General features: G+C 39.4%; 1 protein-coding gene across 4 annotated transcripts in view; it reads right to left on the reverse strand.

Annotated features, from left to right (window-relative positions):
- The window catches only part of DCAF5 (DDB1 and CUL4 associated factor 5), a 76,943-nt gene that overhangs the window by 17,731 nt on the left and 38,668 nt on the right, over positions 1-20,544 (reverse strand). For all 4 annotated transcript variants that reach the window (XM_030007405.2, XM_030007409.2, XM_030007410.2 and 1 more), the window contains exons 6-7: positions 16,869-17,082; positions 2,265-2,331 (exon numbers count right to left, since the gene is read on the reverse strand). In XM_030007405.2, the coding sequence (XP_029863265.1) occupies positions 2,265-2,331; positions 16,869-17,082 (281 nt within the window). The remainder of the gene's footprint in view (positions 1-2,264; positions 2,332-16,868; positions 17,083-20,544) is intronic.

Genomic DNA, 20,544 nt, shown 5'->3' on the forward strand with positions numbered 1-20,544 from the left:
TGAATTCAACTGGAAGGCAGAAATCAGTTAGAGATATTTTTATGTAAAATACCAACCAACAGTACAGGCTATTACATCATCCTGTCTAGTTTGTACAGTATTTTAAATGAAGGACCACATTCCACCCCCTCAGATCACAGACCCAAAGACACTCCTATTTGAAGCTAGAACATGAGAACAAGCAGTTTTCCATTGGAGCAGAAGCCTTCCAAGGTCTCCACATCCCTACAACAAGACTCTTTCTCCAAAAGGAAGTACAGCAATCTCTCTAGCTGAACAATTATTCTGAATCACAGGATGAGATTTAAGAAAGGCTGTTTCGTCACATTCAGAACAGGCACAACCCTTCAAGAAGAGCTGAATGAAGAAAGGAGCTTCAATAAGCCTGTCACAGGTGATGTGGATGGCCAATGAGTTATTTGCCACAGAAGCTCAATCTTTAGGTCTAATAAAACAAAGCTCCTGAGCTTCGCTAAACTGTTTCAATAAGGGAACTACGCAAGTTACAAAAGACTAAGACATGCACCTTCCTACTACAGGATCTTCTGATCCCATTAAGCAACCACTGAGGGCAATTGACATTAAGTAATCAATTTTGTAACTGAAATGTTGCAAGTTTACTGATGCCCTTCCTCAAGTTACAAGAACCAAAACCAAGAAAAGCTGACCAAAACACATATGACATTGTTTTATTTCTAGCTAATCACTCTTTGTGCAAAGGTCCCAGATAAAAAGTCTGTCATCTGCAGCTGCCTGGGAAAAAAGTTTTCAAGAGCCAGATAAACACAAAATCTCAGATCCTTAATTTACAAATGAGGCAGGACAAGTATAGTAACACGCATAAAATGTAATTCTACAGTCCACACACAAAAACTTACAGATAAATAACTAATTTAAATGTATGTAACTTTTGTTTTAACCAAGAGGAAATTCTATAAGTAATAGTAACACAGTGTCAAATGTAAAAGCAAATCATACAAATTAAAAGGAAAGTAGGGAGAAGCCTCTATAAACCCTACACAAAGATAGAAGGCCAAGGTGCTGGTATATTTAGCAGGACCAACTTCAGGACTTCTGGACTGCAACATCAAATGGTTAAATAAGCAATCCAAAATTAGAATGGTATTTTCCTCAAAACCCTGCCATTAGCCAACCTTTTAGAGGCTAGCCATCCTCTCAGCTGTGGATTACACAGCTGTGATTAACAGCCTTTGAAAATGAAACAAAATATTTTCATTTTACCTCTAATGCAGCTTGTAATTTGCTCTCACTATTGCTAAAGCACTTGAGACCACAGGATAGCACTCAGTTGTACTTAATATGACTAAAATGTACAGTTTAAACTGTCAGAGCCATTAAAAAAGAAACAGTAGTATGTTTCCTAAAGTCTTGAGTCCTTCAATCAAGATTCAACACCCTTCTAAAAGAGCACAGCAATTCGTTTCAACAGAAGAGAGATGCTGACATTGTATAGCTTAGTGTGTCATACTGCCAAACCCTACATGATACTAGATGATATCAAATTAGGCACCGACCAACTGTGGCATCTACAACACTACTGTTACATCCCACACACATTGCTGCTTTTCTTTACTCTAATGCCCCTCTCTTATACTTTCACACAGAGCTGAGCTAGTGCTATTTGCTTAGCATGTCTGCCCCAGCATGGAAAACGGTCAGAAATGAGTCGAAACTGGTCATTTCCACCAGCTGATAATGCTCCTCCACCTAGAAAGTAAAAGAGCATAACTGCTCTGCATTAGAAATCAGTGGGAGAGTTTTGGTGTAAGAGGAAAGAAAGAGGGGAAAAGAGGCCAATGCACTGGAGCTGTAAGGAGCAGCCTGTGAACCCAGCACCACTTTAAGCTGCAAGCTTCGTTATGAGATGAAGTTTCTTAGTAACAGATTCTAAGTTCTTCACTGAACTCAGATCAGCTTAGAAGCAGCAGAGTTGGTAGACAAGAGGGAAGAGACACACCCTGCTCCAGCCACAGCTCCTCCTTCTCTTCATCAGTTCATCTAGAAGATTTAAATGTTCATTATAGAAGAGAAACAAAAAGAAAATCAGTACGGTAAAAGATTCAAATGGCATTGGCCATTGCTATCCAGAGACTGGATTAGGCATTTGTAAACTCTTGCCATCCAGCTTTCATCAGAATTACTCTAGATTCAGAGGCTGAGAACAGCAATTTTTCAAAAAACCAAACAAATATTTGTCAGACAACTGGTCCCCCTCCCCCAAATTCCAAAACAACAAAGCTTACCTGCTTCTGGATCTGGAGGAATCCTCCACATATACAAATTGAAGTCATCAGAGCCTGAAAGGATGTACTGTTAGGAATAAAAATAAAAGCAGTTTACCACAAAGTATCACATGAATTATGTACTTTATTGTTGATCTAGTTTCTCCAAACCAAAAATGAGGAAAACAAGATAATTTGTACCGTTCTTTGCACCTCACTGATCAACTTACCCTTAAATGGGGGTGGGGTACCAGCACAAAAACGTTGCATGCATATGAACAGACCAAAATTCAAAAGCATGCTTCATGTATCTAATGCCTACTGCCCAAACTGTATGTTTTCTTTGCTAAATAAGGCTATGGATTTCGTTTGGCTTTAATACAAGCCTGCCTAGATCAAACTCTCATATCTTGCAGCCTGCAACTCTGTTTTTTTTTAATGTCAAAGTCTTTAATTCTTTTTTCTCATCTCCTGAACTACCGAGGAAAACTCCAACAAACACATACCTAAGAAGAGAGCTAGCATGTCCATTACACACAAGCACAACATGTCTGGCTCATCTGTCTACTCAGACTATCAAAAGTCAGTCACTGAGGATAATCTTGAACATTGAACAAAACCAAAGCTAAATATACACTGTCAGCAAGTCTCAAGTGGTTTAAAAAAACCCATGTTTATCATACTGTTCATTTTTTTTCCTGGTTATAGTTAGCCTGAAGAGATGGAAGGCTGCCCTTTTTCAACAGTGCATGAACGATAAGCAATCTCTTTATTGTACAGAAGTGTAGGCAATATATAATTTGAAGTAGCTTAATATACTACAAACACGCACTGGAATGACAGGTGACATTTGACATGGTAAAAAGCTTACATGTCTCAGTTATGTGAGGCCGCAAACTGTGCCTTGTCTTCAAATACCTCTTCTCCAATAAACTGTACTCCCTGTCATTTATTCTCTCCCAAATTAGATATAAGATGACATGTAGTGGAACCAAGGGCAGATTCCAATTCCAGTTACACTGGTGTAGACAGTGTAAATCTCTAGCCCTCAACCCCCTTAAGGCTCAATACAGTCAAGAAATTGGGTTTTTCATTTTATTGTTAGGGTAGAGGGAAGGGAGAAAAAGAAGAAATGGAGCAAGTTTGTCCCTTTTCTAACCTTTGATAGGAGACAAATTCTGTTTTGTTTGGCTCAAGTGTAACTGGTTTCTGTCTTTCACTCTCCAGAGACACAAACTCATCAGACAAAGTAACACCAAGCAGTGAGGAGACAAGTCCTGGAATGACACAGGACTGAGAAGCAAATAAACAAAAAAATATACACTAACACTGAGAAAACTGCTATAAATTTGCATATATTCTATTTGCAATGCTAATTATGTTCATGCAGTATTTGGAAGTTTCCAGCCGCAGAAATGCAATAACCAACCACTAAAATCCCTTCTCTGGTTTCCTACCATCACAATCCAACCATTCTTTTTTCTCTTATTTTTAAGGATGTAGGATGTGAGTAAGCACTTATGAATGCAATTCTGCTCATTTTCTGACAGATAAGAAGCAGTGATCAAACAAAAGTTCCTTTGAAAGCTTGTGCACACTAGTTCTGCATCACTTATAGACCCATCCTCTCCAAGCCAGAAAGTTATTTCTACAAGCCAACGTGTTCAAGCACTTAGGCAGCTTACCTCTGCCAAACTGACCTGACAGTGCCAGGAATATGTGCTTCCCTTTCATTTGACTGCTCATAAATGTTAGCCCACAGCAGGCTAAGCCACTGTGCCAAAACTACACAGACTAGGGCTCATATAGGCAACCTCCCAGCAATCAGAAAGAAAGCACCTCTAATATGTTTTGTTACACAAGAAATGCTACAAGGAAAAAAAAGTCTTACTTAGTTATAAAGATGTTGCCAATTGTTAGTATCTATTACCTAATTGTGTGGTTGAAGCAGCAACTGGTTTGCCTAGGACATGTGGGGAAAAATGGAGACTTCTAAAGCAGCTAGAAAGCTCAGTATCTTGAATTTATGGCCATTATGCCCCCCCCCCCCCCTTTTTTTTTAAACCAAACAAGTTCTAACAACTCCTCAATGTAAGAGTCATTTAGCACTTCACGTCATAAATCAAACAAACCTATCAACAATGAAAGGCCCCAAAGTGACAGATTTCAGATATCCTGCACCAGGCACACAACAGAAAAAACACATTAATATACATGCAGGAACGAAGTGTCTGTGAGACTCTTCAAATCAGCTTCCAAACTGATTTGCAGAGGAACACACTGTGTATCCTGTAAGACTCAATGGCCAATCGTCTAGGAAATCTGGTGTATCACTGCGCACTGAAAAAAAACATACCACCTGCAAAGACTGCTGATCTGAGTATACTCTGTCTTGCTTTGGACACAGCAAAATTTAGAATGCCTTTGCAGTGATGTGGGCTAATGGCAATTTGACTGCACTATCAAGAGTGTCACCTGGAGGTCAAGACAAGCGATTATTCCCTTTACCTGGCACTTTTGAGGCCACACCTGGAATATTGTGTCCAGTTTGGGTCCCCCAATACAAGAGTGACACTAATGAATTGGACAGAGAGTGGAGGAAGGCCACTTGGGCTGAAGGCATGTGACCTGCGAGGAAAAGCTAAGGGAACTGGCCTTATTTAGCCAGAAGAAGAGAAAATGAAGGGACAGAGTAGACCTCAACAGTGTCCCACTGTCTGAAGGAATACAGAGCAGCTGGGGACAGATTCTTTCCAGAGGCATGCAGTAGATGTGCAGGAAGCAACAGTCACAACACACGGAAAGAGAAATTCCAGCTGAGCACAAAGGAAAAGCATGTTCAGGAGGAGCATAACAAACACTGCAACTTGGCCCCAGAAAGGCGGTGGAATCTCCACCCTTACAAATCTGAAATTTACCTGGACAATTCCCCTGAGCAACCTGATCTGACTTTGAAGATGTTCTGCTCTGAGAAGCAGCTTAAGTCAGATGACCTCTAGAGCTCTCTTCTGATTCAATTTTTTCAAAGATTACCAAAGTAAAAAGGGAAATAATTGTCTTGGTGGATTGGGGTTGGTTTTTGGGTTGAGGGGTGGGAAGGGGGGGAGAGGTGGCCAGCATCAGGAAAATGCCCACCTGAAACTTTTACACTCCACCACACATCACAGCTTCATGAAAACTCCAATAGGTAGACAAACTTAGGCCACATAGGCAGAGGCATAAGCAGCAGTTCAGCACATGGACTTGCATAAATTCATGTGGTCACAATTTGGGGAATTTAAAGAAAGAAATTAGCGAAGTATTTTAAAGTAGTTCACAGAATCATAGAATGGCTAAGGCTGGAAGGAACCTCCAGAGGTCATCTGGTCCAACCACCCTGCTCAAGCAGGGTCACCTAGAGTCGACTGCCCAGGACCACGTCCAGATGGCTTTTGAATACCTCCAATGGCAGAGATATTCAACCCAACTATCTCTAATTGAGATAGTTCCTACCTACTTAAAAGCACCATGAAGTCCTTCGCTTCATTACTGTTTTCTAGCCTAATGACCTAGCCTAATTCACACCAATCAAATACACTTAGTCAAAGTATTACGGAGCAAATTAAGAGAAAGTAAGTAGGAATGAATAGAGCATCTACATTGCAATTTATGTCTAGTCACAGAACAAAGCTCAGCTCAGGATCTGAGCTGTTCTGAAGAAGTACTTACAGGTTTAATCTTGCAACTGAGACAGCCATCAGTAACTGCCAAAAGCATTTATTGATAAAGTCATCTACACAAGTTTGATGATGTAAGCAATGGGCTGCAAGTTGTGAACTTTTATATAAAATTTAAATTCTATTTCGATAGTTAGCTCTGCCAATAATTATCAGAAATAGATCACATTCCACAAAATATCCAACTATTTCTTATCTCTGCCATTCCACTGCCACCACCTTAGCAGCCAGCATTGTTTTCCACTCTCTTTCCCTGTTAGGATACCTCTGGGGTACGTTTTCTTGCTGTTCTCACAATGTAGAATTGAATCCCCAAAAGCATTCCTTTTGTCCTTTTCTGTAAGACGAGGTGCTAGCGGTCTGAGAAGTAGAACATGGCTTTTCAGCTGGAAACCAAGAGACTGCCAGAAGCATAACTTCATGACTGCAGCTGTTGCAAGAAAGATGTGTCAGCTGAAGCTTCAAGAGCAGACACCCAAGCTGCTAAAGCCAGAAACACACCTCTTACATGACATTTGAAAAAGAAACTCAGTTCCAGTTAGTACTCTCTGCACAAGACGATGAGAACCCAAGGCCTCTGAAGAGCACAGCTGGACTGACATTACTAGGACATTTATATGATCATCTGTGAAAATTTTTCTTTGATGTATTCATTATTAGTATAACAATAAGCCAATAGTTTTCCACACTAGCTGAAAGTTGGAGAATAAGGATTGAGAAAATGCAAAAGTCAGTCCCTACTACTAGAAAATTCAAAGAAATAATTGCTATGAAGTGCACCAAGCCCTACTTAATAAGGCTGAAATCCTGAGGGAATGAAGTAGACTTCTTAAAAGGAAGGAACAGAAAGGAAAGAAAAAGAAGGGGTTGGGGTGGGGTAGATGAAAGAATGTCATGCTGCATATGCTTAGACTCCACTTTAATTGTGGCCAAGGATTTTTGGTCCTGAGGGGATGTGCAAAACGTATTTCCTAGCAGAGGACCTTTTACTCGCTCCCTTTAAGAACAAAAGCCCAGATAACCAAATCACAGAGGCAAGCCAGTGAGAGGCAAAAACGTGCATTCACAGAGACAAGCAAATGGCTAAGACAGTGTGCACTCTCCCTCCTCCTGCCCTCCCCACCCCCCTCCCCACCAAAAGACAAACTCCAAGCAGAACATAACCTCAAGAACCAGTGCAGTGCTGAATTCTGAATCAGACCAGACACTGTGCGAGAAGCTCAGATGTCTGGGAGGAGAGACCAATATTAAAACCACCTGTTTCATTGTCTGCATTTTTGCTGCTGTATCTGACCAGGACTTCGGAAATCAACATTCACAATATTCACATGAACATGAGATTAGACAGAAAAACAGTTGCTAATAATTAATATTGGAGTTTTTTTAGAAGGGAATAATCAGCTTCTATGTCTAGCTGTTAGCAACAATGACAGGAAAAGGCTTCCAGATGACTACAAGCTGCTGATTCAGAAGTTTGCCTTAGAAGGAAGAAAACTCTCAGGCGTGGTTAGAGTCTGCTGCTGGAGAAAACACAAATTCAGTCTGAGCTTCAAGTACGCGTAAAATGCTTAAAATGAACTATGATCAGGAATCTGGCAGAATGATTTCGGACTAGTGCTCCCCACTCATTCCACTGTAACTCTTCTCATTTTCTCTCTCCCCAAGGAAATTACAGCAGTTGATATAAATAAATGGGAGATCTTTGCTGCTGCTATAGTCTCCTAACAGTAGCATTAGCATTGCATTTTGCAGAGTACTACCACTCTGGGGTATTTCTGTTCTTGTTGCTGCCACTTTGAAAGCTTTCAAAATCCCACAAGCTACATTTCCTCAGGTGCTACTGAATATGGAGTATTTCAATAAAATTGTATCTAAATCAAACCTTATTTTACACTTTCCAACATCCACATTTCCCGTTTCCATAAAATTTCCTCTTATGACCTGTATCAGAGACATTTTTAAGCTTTTTGATCCAGCAGACATGGATCATTTTTCCAAAGTATCAGCAAGTCTTTTGAATGGCCCTACTAATATAGCAGAGAACAAGAAGAATGTGGGAGAATTTGTCTTAAAAGCACAAACCAAAAAGCACCATCACCATGTAATTATAAATGGATGAATGAGACCATGGGTAATGGTACAGAGATGATAACCATTTGAAAAGTGATTGCTGCTAAGTTACTAACAGTAAAATGCTTGTTAGAAAGACTCAAATTCCATGCTACTGCTTACAGCTTTACTAACAAGTCAGCTCTGAAAGAGACTAAACTTCTTAAATCTCAATTCCCACTCACTTGAGCATGTCTGTTCTTTCCTCAGAGGGGCCAATGAAACTTGGGGCAAAAAAGAGTAGACAGAATTTTTCTCGGGCTTTTAGTGAGCTGTCCCTTAGCTTCTTGAAGTAATGCAAAATCCACACGCTGGGGAAGAAGTACAGAGGCATCCAAATTTGAAACAGTTGTGCTGGTGCTTTGCACAGCTCCTTTAAGAGGCAGAATGTACAGTCCCTCCATATATTGCCTGTAACATAATACAACTCATGGGCGGGGTGTAGACTTTTGCTTTTTTTCCTACGACAACAGATAAAAGGATCTGGATTGGTGGCAGTCTGCTAGGCTGAAGTCTTAACTCCTCTTGAACGTATGAGAAGAGCTGCTGTGCACATCTCTCTGGTGGGATATGCACTGAGGAAACCACAGTTTGATATAAAGCATCACTGAAGTCTGAAAAACATCAATTATTTGTCCAAAAAAGATTGAAATTCATAGCAATCAGCACTTTGGAGAAGGAATCCATATACACAAAGAACATAAAAACTGTGTATATTTCCAAGGAGGAAAGGTTTCCTAAGGAAACAGGGCTTATGCTATTTTGTTCTTTGTGGCATCAATCCATCTCCAGGAAGTTTCAAGCCTAATGGCCAACTTCAAATTTGACAGAGGACCTGAGGGTTCCAGAACTATGGACTGCCTAGAAATATTCTCTTACAAACAGGCAGTCACACAGAGGAAAGAGACACACCCTGTAAGTAGCCACTGAGAGCAAAGCAGTACCACAATTACACGCCCCTACTAAACATCAGGAAACACAAATGGGAACTCATCCTAGAACCCAACAAAATCCCAATGATATCACCACCATCTGCTTCTCATGGAACTATTTCAAAGGGGATAAGAAAGCAAATTATAAATAAATAAAAGCAAAAAGTAAGAAAGGTCACCTCATGTGCACATATATATTTGTGTGTGTGCTTGTATATATATAAAATATATAAAATAAGATATATAAAATATCACAACCATGAACACAGGTCTTGCTATACATTACATATTTTGCATGAAAAATGTTTGACAGAACACAACCAAATTTTTTTTTTTTTATAGCTGCTTCTGGGCCTTTTGTGATGCCAAGACTGCTCTACATATCTTCCTTATAAATGAGACTTCCCCTGCTATTCTCTCCATTTTTAAAGAATGACTGATACTTAATTTACCATTTGATCAGAATTTATTGTTAATTCTGCATTTCCTGCAGGTAGAAAACACACAGATTTGTCTTCAAATCATCTTTATATTGTTAGAGTACCCACTGACCAAAGGGGAAACAAGGTAAGGACACATCTATGGAGGAGAAAAAGACTTTTTCCTATTCAAAAAGCAACAAGAAGCAAACAAACAAGGAATAGGCAAGATAATAAAGCTTGTTTGAGTCGGGCAATATCAGAGGAATAAAAGAAAAAAGCAGGATCTCCCACACAGCAGAGCACTCCTTTCCTTTCCTTAAACAATTAAGGAATAAACAACAGTCACTTGGTCAAGTATTTCCATCTCTTTGTGATTCCTGATCTCTCTGTCGGGCTTTTACCTTTATGCTGATGAATCTAGGCTTTTAGTATAAAGTTCCCACTGAGTACAGCTTGAAAATCTGCTCTAATGATCATCTGCTGACTTCCTCGGTAGGTATGTTCCCACCTACATCCCTTGTGCCAACATCAGTGCTTGTGATACAGCAGTGATCTGGTTCAGGAGCTAGAACAGTAAAATCCCATACAAATCACAACAGTCATTCAATATATTTCTTCTCATTTATGTATTTCAACCAGCTTCTGTAGGGGTCAGGTGGGTGCCAGTGCAGCCCAAGTAAAGTACAGGACCTTCCCTCTCAATGGCATACTACCTTGTTTGTACCCTCAGTCTGCAACCCTTGTCAGAGTGGCTGCCCCTTCTCCTTTCAGGAGCTCTCACTGTTACCAACTAAGTTCCTGTCCCCAAGGCAATTAACCAGGGTGCAGGATCGGGAAGAGGTAAAGAGCAGTCACCTGTGCAGGCTATTAACCTCTTGCTGCTGTCTCTCAATGACAAAACCTAAAGTAAGAAGAGATGTAACTGGGAAAGCTATTTCTGAAATGTGTTTTGCAAGGATACCTAAACATTCTTTTATCTTCTGCTTTGTAATAAATTCTGGAGCGCAAATCATATCTTTTGTGCAATATTTAACAAACGTAAAGAGTAATCTACAACTAGGGCTCACAGCGTTGTGGTATTAAGAAACACAGTTGCTTTGAAAGCAGCCATCTTTCTTCATACTAGCCAGGACAGCAGCTTGCAACTGGTACTGTTTGAGACTTTTTCAGGAAGGTTGAAACTGGCACAAAAAAGAGCTTAAAAGTTTTCCATCTCAGCCTGAGAATCAAGCAGGTACATCTAAAGGCTTTTCACAACAGAAACTTTGTTCCTCAGTAAGAAGCATGCCTATCTCATGAACTGGAAAAAGAAAAGCTGTGACACAGCAGACTGGAGAAACACAAATTGCTTCTAGTACATAAAATTCAAAGCCAAAAATTTGTATTCCTACTCCCTAAATCCCTAATCTTATAAGCAGCCAACTCTGTGTGTGGCAGTTTTAAATGCTTACGGAAGCATCATCGGGAATGATCCATCAACATTTTTACAGCTGCCTTTTTGCCATGCAGAAAGGCCATAACAGTAATTTTATTCATGAACAAAAGCAACTTAGAAACCCTTACTGTGGATTTCTATGGCAGGGAAAAATATTCCTATTACATTCCGAAGAAAGGAACAACAAGTTTATCTGAGCATATGAAGGGGACTCTACTGCACAGGCCTGAAACTGCATGAACCCCAATTGCTCTCTTTTGTCTTCTTCAGCCATCTGTTACTTACTTTTTCAAATACACATTAAACCAAATATTCTATTAGTCAAAATCCTCCAGAATTCATAGTCGCTTTTTCAGTATCTAGACAAGGCCTAGTTTTAACAGTTCAACAAGAAACACTGTCAGGGCAGCACCCATTGTGTGTCATTTTTAGCAGTGCATTCCTGCTCACTCTCCCTTCCCTCTCCCCAGTCGTGCAAGGGATGCTACTGAAGTGCAGGTCTCCTGTGATCCACTATGAGAAACATGAAGCCTGCAAACCTCAAGGTCTCCTGAGTCAGGATTCCACTCCACCAGAATTTAGCTTCAGTATGGGTCCCTTTGGGCTAATGCATTACTGTCCAGAGGTCGAAAAACCTCCCCCAAGGGCTTAGAGGAATGCACTAGAGAAGGGAGACAAGAAATGTGGCTGGCAGGATGCCCCAGGGAATGGGGGAAGAGGTGATCAGAATAAGAAGGGTTAAAGAAAACTCCCAGCCCCTTCTGTAAAGACCCTGACTCTGAAGAGACATTTTCAGTATGACCCTCCCGTGTCAATTACCAAAAGCGATGAGGAAGAAATTCATAACCAGATAAATTACTCATGAATGTATTTTATATATATGTAATGTTATGCATATAGCTGGGAATTAAACTGCCATTTAAATTAAGTAAAAAACAAAGTACAACCTAATCAGTAACTCTTGGAAGAAGCCAATTTAAGACAGAGTAAGACATTTGATTTTCTTTTTATCCAAGCACAGCAACATATTTGCACACTGAGTGCTTTTTCATATATTAAGAAATGCTGACTGCAATAAGCTACTATTCATTAAGTCTTCTGTACACAGGAAACTTACAATATATTCTTTAGAAGAATAATTCCCTTTCTCCCTTTTAGTTTTTAAAGCTAGACATTGATAAGTAGCACTTCCTGAGATAAATGGCCTTTAAGTTAGATGACACAAAGAAGAACACAGAAGAAAAGTTCTATTTCTTTACAAAGGCAATGCAGAACCATGTAAGACCCCTGGCACCTATGCAGCTAATCCTGTTCTTGGAAGGGTTACATTCATGTAATAATTCTGTCCTGCTAAAAACTGGGTTGTCCCTAACCAGGGCTACTTAGCACACAGACTTCAGCATAATGAAGGTTCTAACTTTATAGGGAGTTGGAGCAGTCTGCAGTACCGTGAGCAGTGCATTCCTGAAACTCTCCTATACCAGTGTAATGTCAACAGAAAAGGCTGAGTGATGATGTAATGTCTGAGGGCATGCCAGAGTCAAGACACTTTTTGTTTGATTCACAGGGTACAAGTTATTTCTCCCCACCCCCGCCTTTTTTAAAGCAGGCAATAGGCAGTTGATTTTACAGCTACAAGCATTGCAGAGCCTCACATTATCTGCACAGTGGAAAAAAAAAAAAGAATGAGCTGATAGCATTCATCATTGTGACACAGGCAACAATTCTTGAGCAAGAAGAAAAGCTTTTGGTCTATTTTAGTTTGAAGGGAGGTTTGTGTTTTGTGGATTTTTTTTGTTGGTCTTTTTTTACTGCTGCCCATCACCATGGCCTCTGAGGCTCCTACATTCAAAAATGCATTTGGGTACCTGAAGCCCCTTCAATACCTCCTGTATGCTCAGATCCAGGAATATACTTTCCATACCAGTCTAGCAACTAAAAATCCTTAGTATTTAAACAACATTTCCCAAATGTTAATGTTGACAAGAAGAATGGAAACTCCCCCAGTACCCTCACACAACTTGAGATTCTCACACATTTTATGATTTGTGTGTAAACAAACACTTGTACACACGAGGGTGAAGTCAGTGGGTGTTAGGTGCATAAATAAACTGCCTTTAAAATTCTGGGCCTGGATGCCTGTACTAGAAGGATGGATAAATTACGCTCTCACATAAATCTCTGCAGCCAACAGCGGGAGTGGGCAGCTGAGAGTCATGCTTGATCCATCTAGCCTGTCTTACCCTTCCTCCCTTCCACAGCTGTATGACTCAAGTGAGCTCCCAGGTAATGCAAATGGCATACAATTTTGAACACGTTTATCTACCAACATCAGAGCTCTCCTACAAAGAAAAGAAAAATTGGTGTCATGTGAATGAGGTCATTACGCTCATGACATGGACAAAAGACAGAGTTCTGAGAGGAGCAAATGAAGGCAATTATAAATGGGTGCAAATAAAACACCAGCTAAACATTGCCTCTCAAGCTTTGGTAGTTGTAAGAAACAAGAAAAGTCTGACTGTGGCGTTTCTAGGAAAAATGCTTTCATATACTGTTTGCTGATTTTCAAATCAGGTTCACAAGGACTAGGACAATAATGCTTTCAGAGGAAAACAACAGTTTACAAGGACACAAAAAGAAGCAAAGGTGTTCATCCTCCAATATCTCTGTCACTTAGCTTGTGCTACAACCCACACACCCAAAATACCTGCAACAACTCAAATCCATCGAAGCACTTCAGAATGTGTTCTTTTAAACTTAAAAAAAAATATCATTGGGGTTAACAGGTGAATCTTTCTGTGTTTTTCTCCATAAAGCATTAATGGTATTTCATTCTTTGTTAAGAGGTTTCAATCTACTTGCATCACAGATGCTCCAATAAAACAAGCTGGTATGCAGATCGCTGCACACCTGCTATTAGCAGGTTCCCCTCTAGAGTGACAAGTCAGGAGTTCTGGATCCAAGTCCTGTCACAATCTCTGAGAACTAAAAAGACAATACTGAGAAAAGATTAGTATACAGAGCCTAACTGCCATCGACAGACAAACTAATCAAACTGTTCCCCAACTAGTAGTCTGTTTTATTTGTGCAAAGAAATTGTATTAATTTAACACACATACCTTGTCAAAGTAAGAATAACACATCTGATCATTATGGGAGCTTAAGTATTTAATTTCTTAAAATGTAAGGGTGATCTCTAAGAGAACTCCCAAGTTGTGTGCTTGCAGCTCGGAATCTGTTCATTTTTGCCATACCAAAATCCAACAGCTCCATATGGAACGTGGTGTTATTTGCCATCTCTGTAGATTTTCACCACTGTGTTAAAGCAACTTCCAAAGGCAAGTACTAGGATACTAACAGTTGTGGGTTTTTAAACCCTGGTGGTCATGATTTACAGGAAAACTTCCTGTGAGTAAACCATTTTCCATGTACAAGCTCCATACAAAGATTAGCAAAGGCTGTAGTTCTGTGAGGAGCTGAGTCTCACAGCACTGAAAGGCTATCCCTCCACCTCTCTCTCACCCTCTGATCCCTTCCTTATACTGCATTCAAACACTTGTCAGAGCCCTCGGAGTGTCAATATAAGTCATTAACTCAGAAAAAGTAGTAAATGCTTCTGCCAGGTTAGGAAGTTGAATCAGTGAAAGGTCTTGCATCACCTCTGCTGGATAAGAAAGGCCTCCTTTCAGCAGCTCACTTTTTTCCCCAATGTAACTGCATTCTAAGCACGGATGAGTTAAGGATATCCCTTTCTTGTTAGGGTTAAAATATAGAATCGAAATGCAACTTTATCAGATGAACTAACTGTACAGACAACACATAATCGTTATCGAACACAGGAGAGTCACATTTTTAAATTACTAGGCTCTGTATGAAGTATTAAAATCTAACTATTTAAGGCAGTTTAAAAGAGAAAAAAGATCAAGTCATCAGTTTAATAAAGATGAAAAGAAAAATTGAAAACAGGGAAAATCAGAGGTGCAATCAGAGAAAATTTCTGAAGAATCCTTCCTACCACAAGCACCACTCATAATTTGAATACAACTTTCTTATCCTTAGATCCCCTCAAATGAGCCTTAGCTCACACAAAGTTTTGATCCTACAAGGAAGTACAAGCAAGGAATTCTATGAAGCTCACTTTGCATGGATCTCAAATGAAAGACGTTCTTTATTAAGGCAAAGGACAGCAATATTAGATGGGATAGAGGGCTGGAACCAGATTAAATTGGAAACAGATTTATGTTTTTGGTGAATTCTGATTTACAGGGGGAGTCTTGTATACATTATTTCATACTCACAAAACTCATCAAAAAGCAAAAGCATACTAGATGTATAGAAGGGCAAAACTTAAAAAACATTGTAAATTTTTTTATTCATCTTGTGCATCTTACAGTAGGTTCCAACTCTAACCTTCTTTTCTAGATACACCTGGAATTGGAATTGGGTTCTTTGTAAAAGGCAGTGCCTAAGGACTATCCATAGCATTGACAATCTTAGTCAGCTGAATTTGAGCATTACTGGACAGTTTACTGGCATTTTCTGTGACTTCATTATCTTTTTTCCTTCCAGTTAGAGGATGGGTATGAGCAGGTCAAATTCCACATCTCTCTAATATTCCATATTAAACTTCATCTTCCCTATCAGCTTCTTATAGCATTTATGAGGGAATATAAATGTCTTTTGCTCTGATTTCCAACTAGTTAGTAGCATTATGTGCTGCTACTTATCTGAACAGAATGTCCATCAAGTCAAAAGAATATCAAGTTTTTAAAAAAATGCAGGCTTCTGAAGTACCACATCAACCTGATCCAGAACAGCCATATTCTTCCCATTAAAATAACACCATACCCCCATAAGAAAATGGCTTAGAAAGCACAACAACAGACACTAAGGCTTTTATCTAGATCTTCAGTAACAGATTAGAAGATAAACTATATGTCAGAGTGTACACAGGTCTACTCTGACTTCCAGAGGAAAAAAGAGTTTTTAGGCTGAACAACACATGTGTTTGCCCATTCTTTATAGTAAGCCACTCTATTTTTTTAAGATGGTTTCATTATTGCATTTTCACACTATTTCTGCCCAAACTTATGTAAAACTCAGAAACACTGCTCAAGTTCAGTGATGTAAATGTATTTCCTACTTGCAATCTGAAAGAAGCTCAACTCTGCCTCCTGCAGCAGCAGCAGCAACAGAATTAATGACTAAATTCTGACTGCAGGAATTTTACTGATGACAGCAAAGAAATTTTCAGATCTTAGTTCTATGTTATCATGGCTTCAAAATAACATTTTTTGTCCTTAAACAGTGTTAGTGGTTATTAAATACAGCTGTCCAAAAACAGTATCCAGCTCTAGAATCATACAAACTGCTGTCAGTCACTTTATGTGTGACGTATTTCTTTGTGATTATTAGTAGGGGCAAAGTCCTGCCTTGGTGAAGTAACAAACTATTCCTTCCTAACCACCTGCCATCACCACTTACAGAACACTGAACTATAAAGACCTATAATCTGATGCAGTAGTATAGTATTAAAGGAGAAACTTTACAATTTGAAATAAGAATCAGTAACTCCATAAATCCACAACATTTATGTTTTGTGGGATTGCCTCTACTGCACTCAATAGCAATATCAAAATGAAAGGAAGATGCTTCCTTATCACATGTAGATAACATTGTCTACTCATGGTTCTAAAATCCTATTAATTGGACCTAAAAAGCCTCCACAAATATTTTTCTTGTGAATATAACCTTCCAAGTAAGTATTAGATCACATCAAGCAAGAGGTAAAATTTACCACATGCTTTGGTATATGTTTTTCTTCTTTCAGAGCCTACGTTGTGAAACACTTGTAGAGCCTGAAAGTTGTGAAACAATTCTGAGGTAAGCCTACACATGTCCTGCCTCCTGTTTTATCTCCTGAATCAGGAAAAAACCAAAAGCCTTACAGAGGTGGTTTCAAACACTCATGGAAACTCTGGAGACACAGGACAGCATTGCTTGCTTATTACCTGATCACGATCACCTGCAAAACAGCAGCTCTTCATAGTACATGAGTTGAAGTACCCTTGGTTGTCAAACTGGAAGACAGGCAGCCGGCAGTGGATGTCATAGAGGACCGGGGGAAGGCGCCGACGCAGTGCCAACAGCTGGGTTCCATTGCTGTTGAACCGAACACTCATGGCACTCTGAAGGGAGAGGTTTCCACCATAGCGGAGCAGCGAACTGGGAAAAAAACAGAGGAAAAAAGTGAGATGGGCCACGCATATGAACTGAACTACTTAAAGACAGAACTCTCTTTAACCTTACATTTCATTTCAAACAAACAAGCCCAATAAACTATAATCTTTAGTTTCTGCTTCAAAGCATCAATTCCTGAACAAACTTGATTCAAAACCTGAATGACAAACTATCCAACAAAATGCTAAGACTATAAAGCCTTCAGAAGAGTCAAGTTAAAGACTGCAAGTAGTTTTGTTAATAACAAATACATTTCCTGCATAGCAGCAAAGTCTCAGAGTAGCCTTAGCCTTAAAAAGGCTGTTCTTGTACTTCTGGGATGTCTGCATTTGAGACTGACACTACCAGCACTCAGCTCTTTTTGTTCAGCTGGTGCCTGAATCCAGCCAGCCCAACTTTTTTTTCCTCTGTTCTGGCACTGGATGGCATTTTCTCCGACTGTAGATACTCTGACCATTATCTCACTTCTGCATCTGTTTACATTTCTACAGGGCATCAGAGGATGTTTGAACTCTACAATCAGTTCCAGCTGTCTTAAATAAAAAGCCATCTTACTAACAAATTATTGCAAGAAGTGCTAAAGTAAGTCACTTAGCTAATGTCAAACTTGCTTCATCTAAAAATATTGCCAAGTAGGCAAGACAATTATGCTACCATATGACACTATTACCTAAAACTCTAACATGGTTGAATTAGCTAGTTTCCTTGTTCCATATAAGGCTGTATGATCAGAGCTGGAGTATTTGTACCAGTTCTTATTGACATATACAAGACAAAACCAAAGGGCCACAAGTTTCCAGGCTCTCTCTTTAAAACAATAACAGATTATGGAATTTGCTCCATCCAGGAACCTAAAGATAATCAAAGCGTACCTGAAATTCAACTTGCATTGTACAGGCTTTCTGTTTTTTTTTTTTTCAAAGACTTAATTCAATCCATGTACTTGAAATGATTGTGTGTATGGAAAGGGAAACAAAGAAGGAAAACATTTTATCCCCTTTTTGTTCAGTGATCACTGAAACCTCCTTAAACAGCACCAGAGCTCGACCTTTTGTTAATAGGTTTTCAGCAATCCCCATCAAATCTTGTTAAGAGCTGTGACTTTTATGCACCTTCTGGACCAGACAAGGCATGCCAGCACAGAATTTGCAGATTCTACAGGGAAGTTTATTCATAGATTTTAATGCATTATACTTTCTGATACTATACCCTCTGCCCCAATATTTTTGAAAAATGAGTCACTCCACATGGATGCAAAGCCACATTCCATGCAGGTTGAAGCACGTATCATTACATGAGATACTGTAAAGTTACAAAACTATTGTTCCTAAGCCAGACTTAAACAGAACCAAAAACAAAATAGAAGACTCCACGTAATGAATGCACTAGAAATGCACTGCTCTCACACACATGCAGTTTGTGAACTGAACAGTCAAAGCCAGGGTGCCACAAAGGAACCCGAAGTCACATTTTCAAAGCCAGCTAGTAAGAGCTACAAGCTGGGCACCAAAACTTCTGAACACTTGTATGAGCATGAAGAGTCCTGCTCTCTCACATGTGTGAGAATTCTCCTCCTCCTAGGCAAAGCTGCTGAGATTCTCTTAATAGTGTTTATAGTTTTTAATAAAAACATGAGAAACTTTAATACTAGAAACTGTAACCTTAGAGACAAGGATTTAGGACCCCCCTCATCAGCCCTAGTTTCTGTTCATCAAGATCAACACTCAGCCAGCTCAAAATACTCAGTGAGGCATTAAAAAAAAAAACCAAAACAACAAAAAAAAACCCCAAAACCCAAAACACACGACTTTTTTCCCCTCCCCCTCTCCTGATAGGTTTGTGTAAGCCCAAAATTTTTTCTATGGAAGTTTCTACTTCCTTAAAAAAACAAAACAAAAAACCCACAAAATTAAAAAAAAAAAAAAAAAAAAAAAAACAACACCAAAAAAACCCCCAACAAAAAAAAACAACCAAAAAACCCCACAAACCACCAAAAACCCAACAAAAAAACCCCACCAAAACCCAAAATCCAACCAAAATCTCAACCCAAAAACCAGAATAAACCAAGCCAGATTTTTTTGGCTAAGAAGGGTCAATTTTTCTATAAGAATATACGGATTCCCCACCATGAATGTCCAGCAACCTGACTTAATGTTAAGGTACAGCCACCACTGCACCAAGACTAAGCCCCTCTCCTCAGTACCAGTTACCCTCCTCAATCTAAACCACAACCCAGAATTCTCTCCTGTCTACAAATGAGTGAGCCTACCAGATGCCCCATTCTTCCAAATCTTCAAGCAAAGTTTCCATGGTTACTATTATTATGCCCTGCCTAAAATATTTTGAGATTATGTTTTATAGTAATAGTAGTGTAATATTAAACTAGCTTCCATTCTGCTTACAGATGTTTTCATTAAGCTCCTATAGCAGTCAAAGCTATCAAAGAAAACACCTCTTGGAGTTGAATTCTGTACTGCATTTCAGTAACTTTAGTGTAACAAAGCTCTAAAAGAATATTTTACTCCAGAAATTAAATGAAGTAAGAAAGGCTAGAACTTCAGAAATTATGATCAAATAACAAATCTAGAATTAAGGAGCTGCATAGTTAAGACCTCTCAAAAGATCCACAGCTTTGCCTGTCTCATACCCTCACTCCACAAAATTTGGCCACACGTGTAATGGAAATACAGTTTGTGCTGCAGTTCCTTGAACATTTGGCTCAAAGGAAAAAGAAAAAAAAAGCCAAAAAACCCAAAGCCCACACTAATAAAAAAAGGCAGTGGGCTAAGTTTGGCTGACAGAGAAAGAAATGCTAAAATAGCCATTTGCCATTCATATATCTGGGAGTGACATGCCGATGACGTTCCCCACTTGCCTCAATTCTGTCCCCAAAAATCAGATTCTGTAGCTTCAAGTGCAGCATTTTGCTGCACTAATCACAGGACAGTGGTTTTCTTTTTTCCCTACCCTGCTGTGTCCTACTTGCTTCCCCTCTTCCTCTTTGAAAGGGTTTATTAAATTATCTGCACATTTTCCTTTAACAAGCTATGAAAAGAGGCAGCAGGTAGTCAGGTGGGGATGAGAAGAGACAAACTGACACCCCCTCCCAGACATCCATTTCCTGACCCAAACAGAGGTTAAATATTTGCTTGCTCCCTCTCCTCCTATGAGAAACCATCTAAGAGATATAGTCAGAAATATGATGGGGGGGTTGGTATGGAGGAGTGCAGCTCATGGCTCCATCTTGGTGGAAAAGCTAGGAACCTAGCTCACAAAGAGAGGACATAAAGGATTTGAGAAATCTCTCTTCCTCTGCCTCCTACTGCAGGCAGTGCACATGGTACCAGTATTTAGAACTGAGTAACCCCAAGACTTCAGTATTTTCCATTACAAAATTTAGTTGATTATAGAACAACCATGCTGGCTTTTGGAAAAAAAAAAAAAATT

This window comes from Aquila chrysaetos, chromosome 2 (assembly GCF_900496995.4).
Source record: "Aquila chrysaetos chrysaetos chromosome 2, bAquChr1.4, whole genome shotgun sequence".
Classification (NCBI taxonomy): Eukaryota; Metazoa; Chordata; class Aves; order Accipitriformes; family Accipitridae; genus Aquila; species Aquila chrysaetos.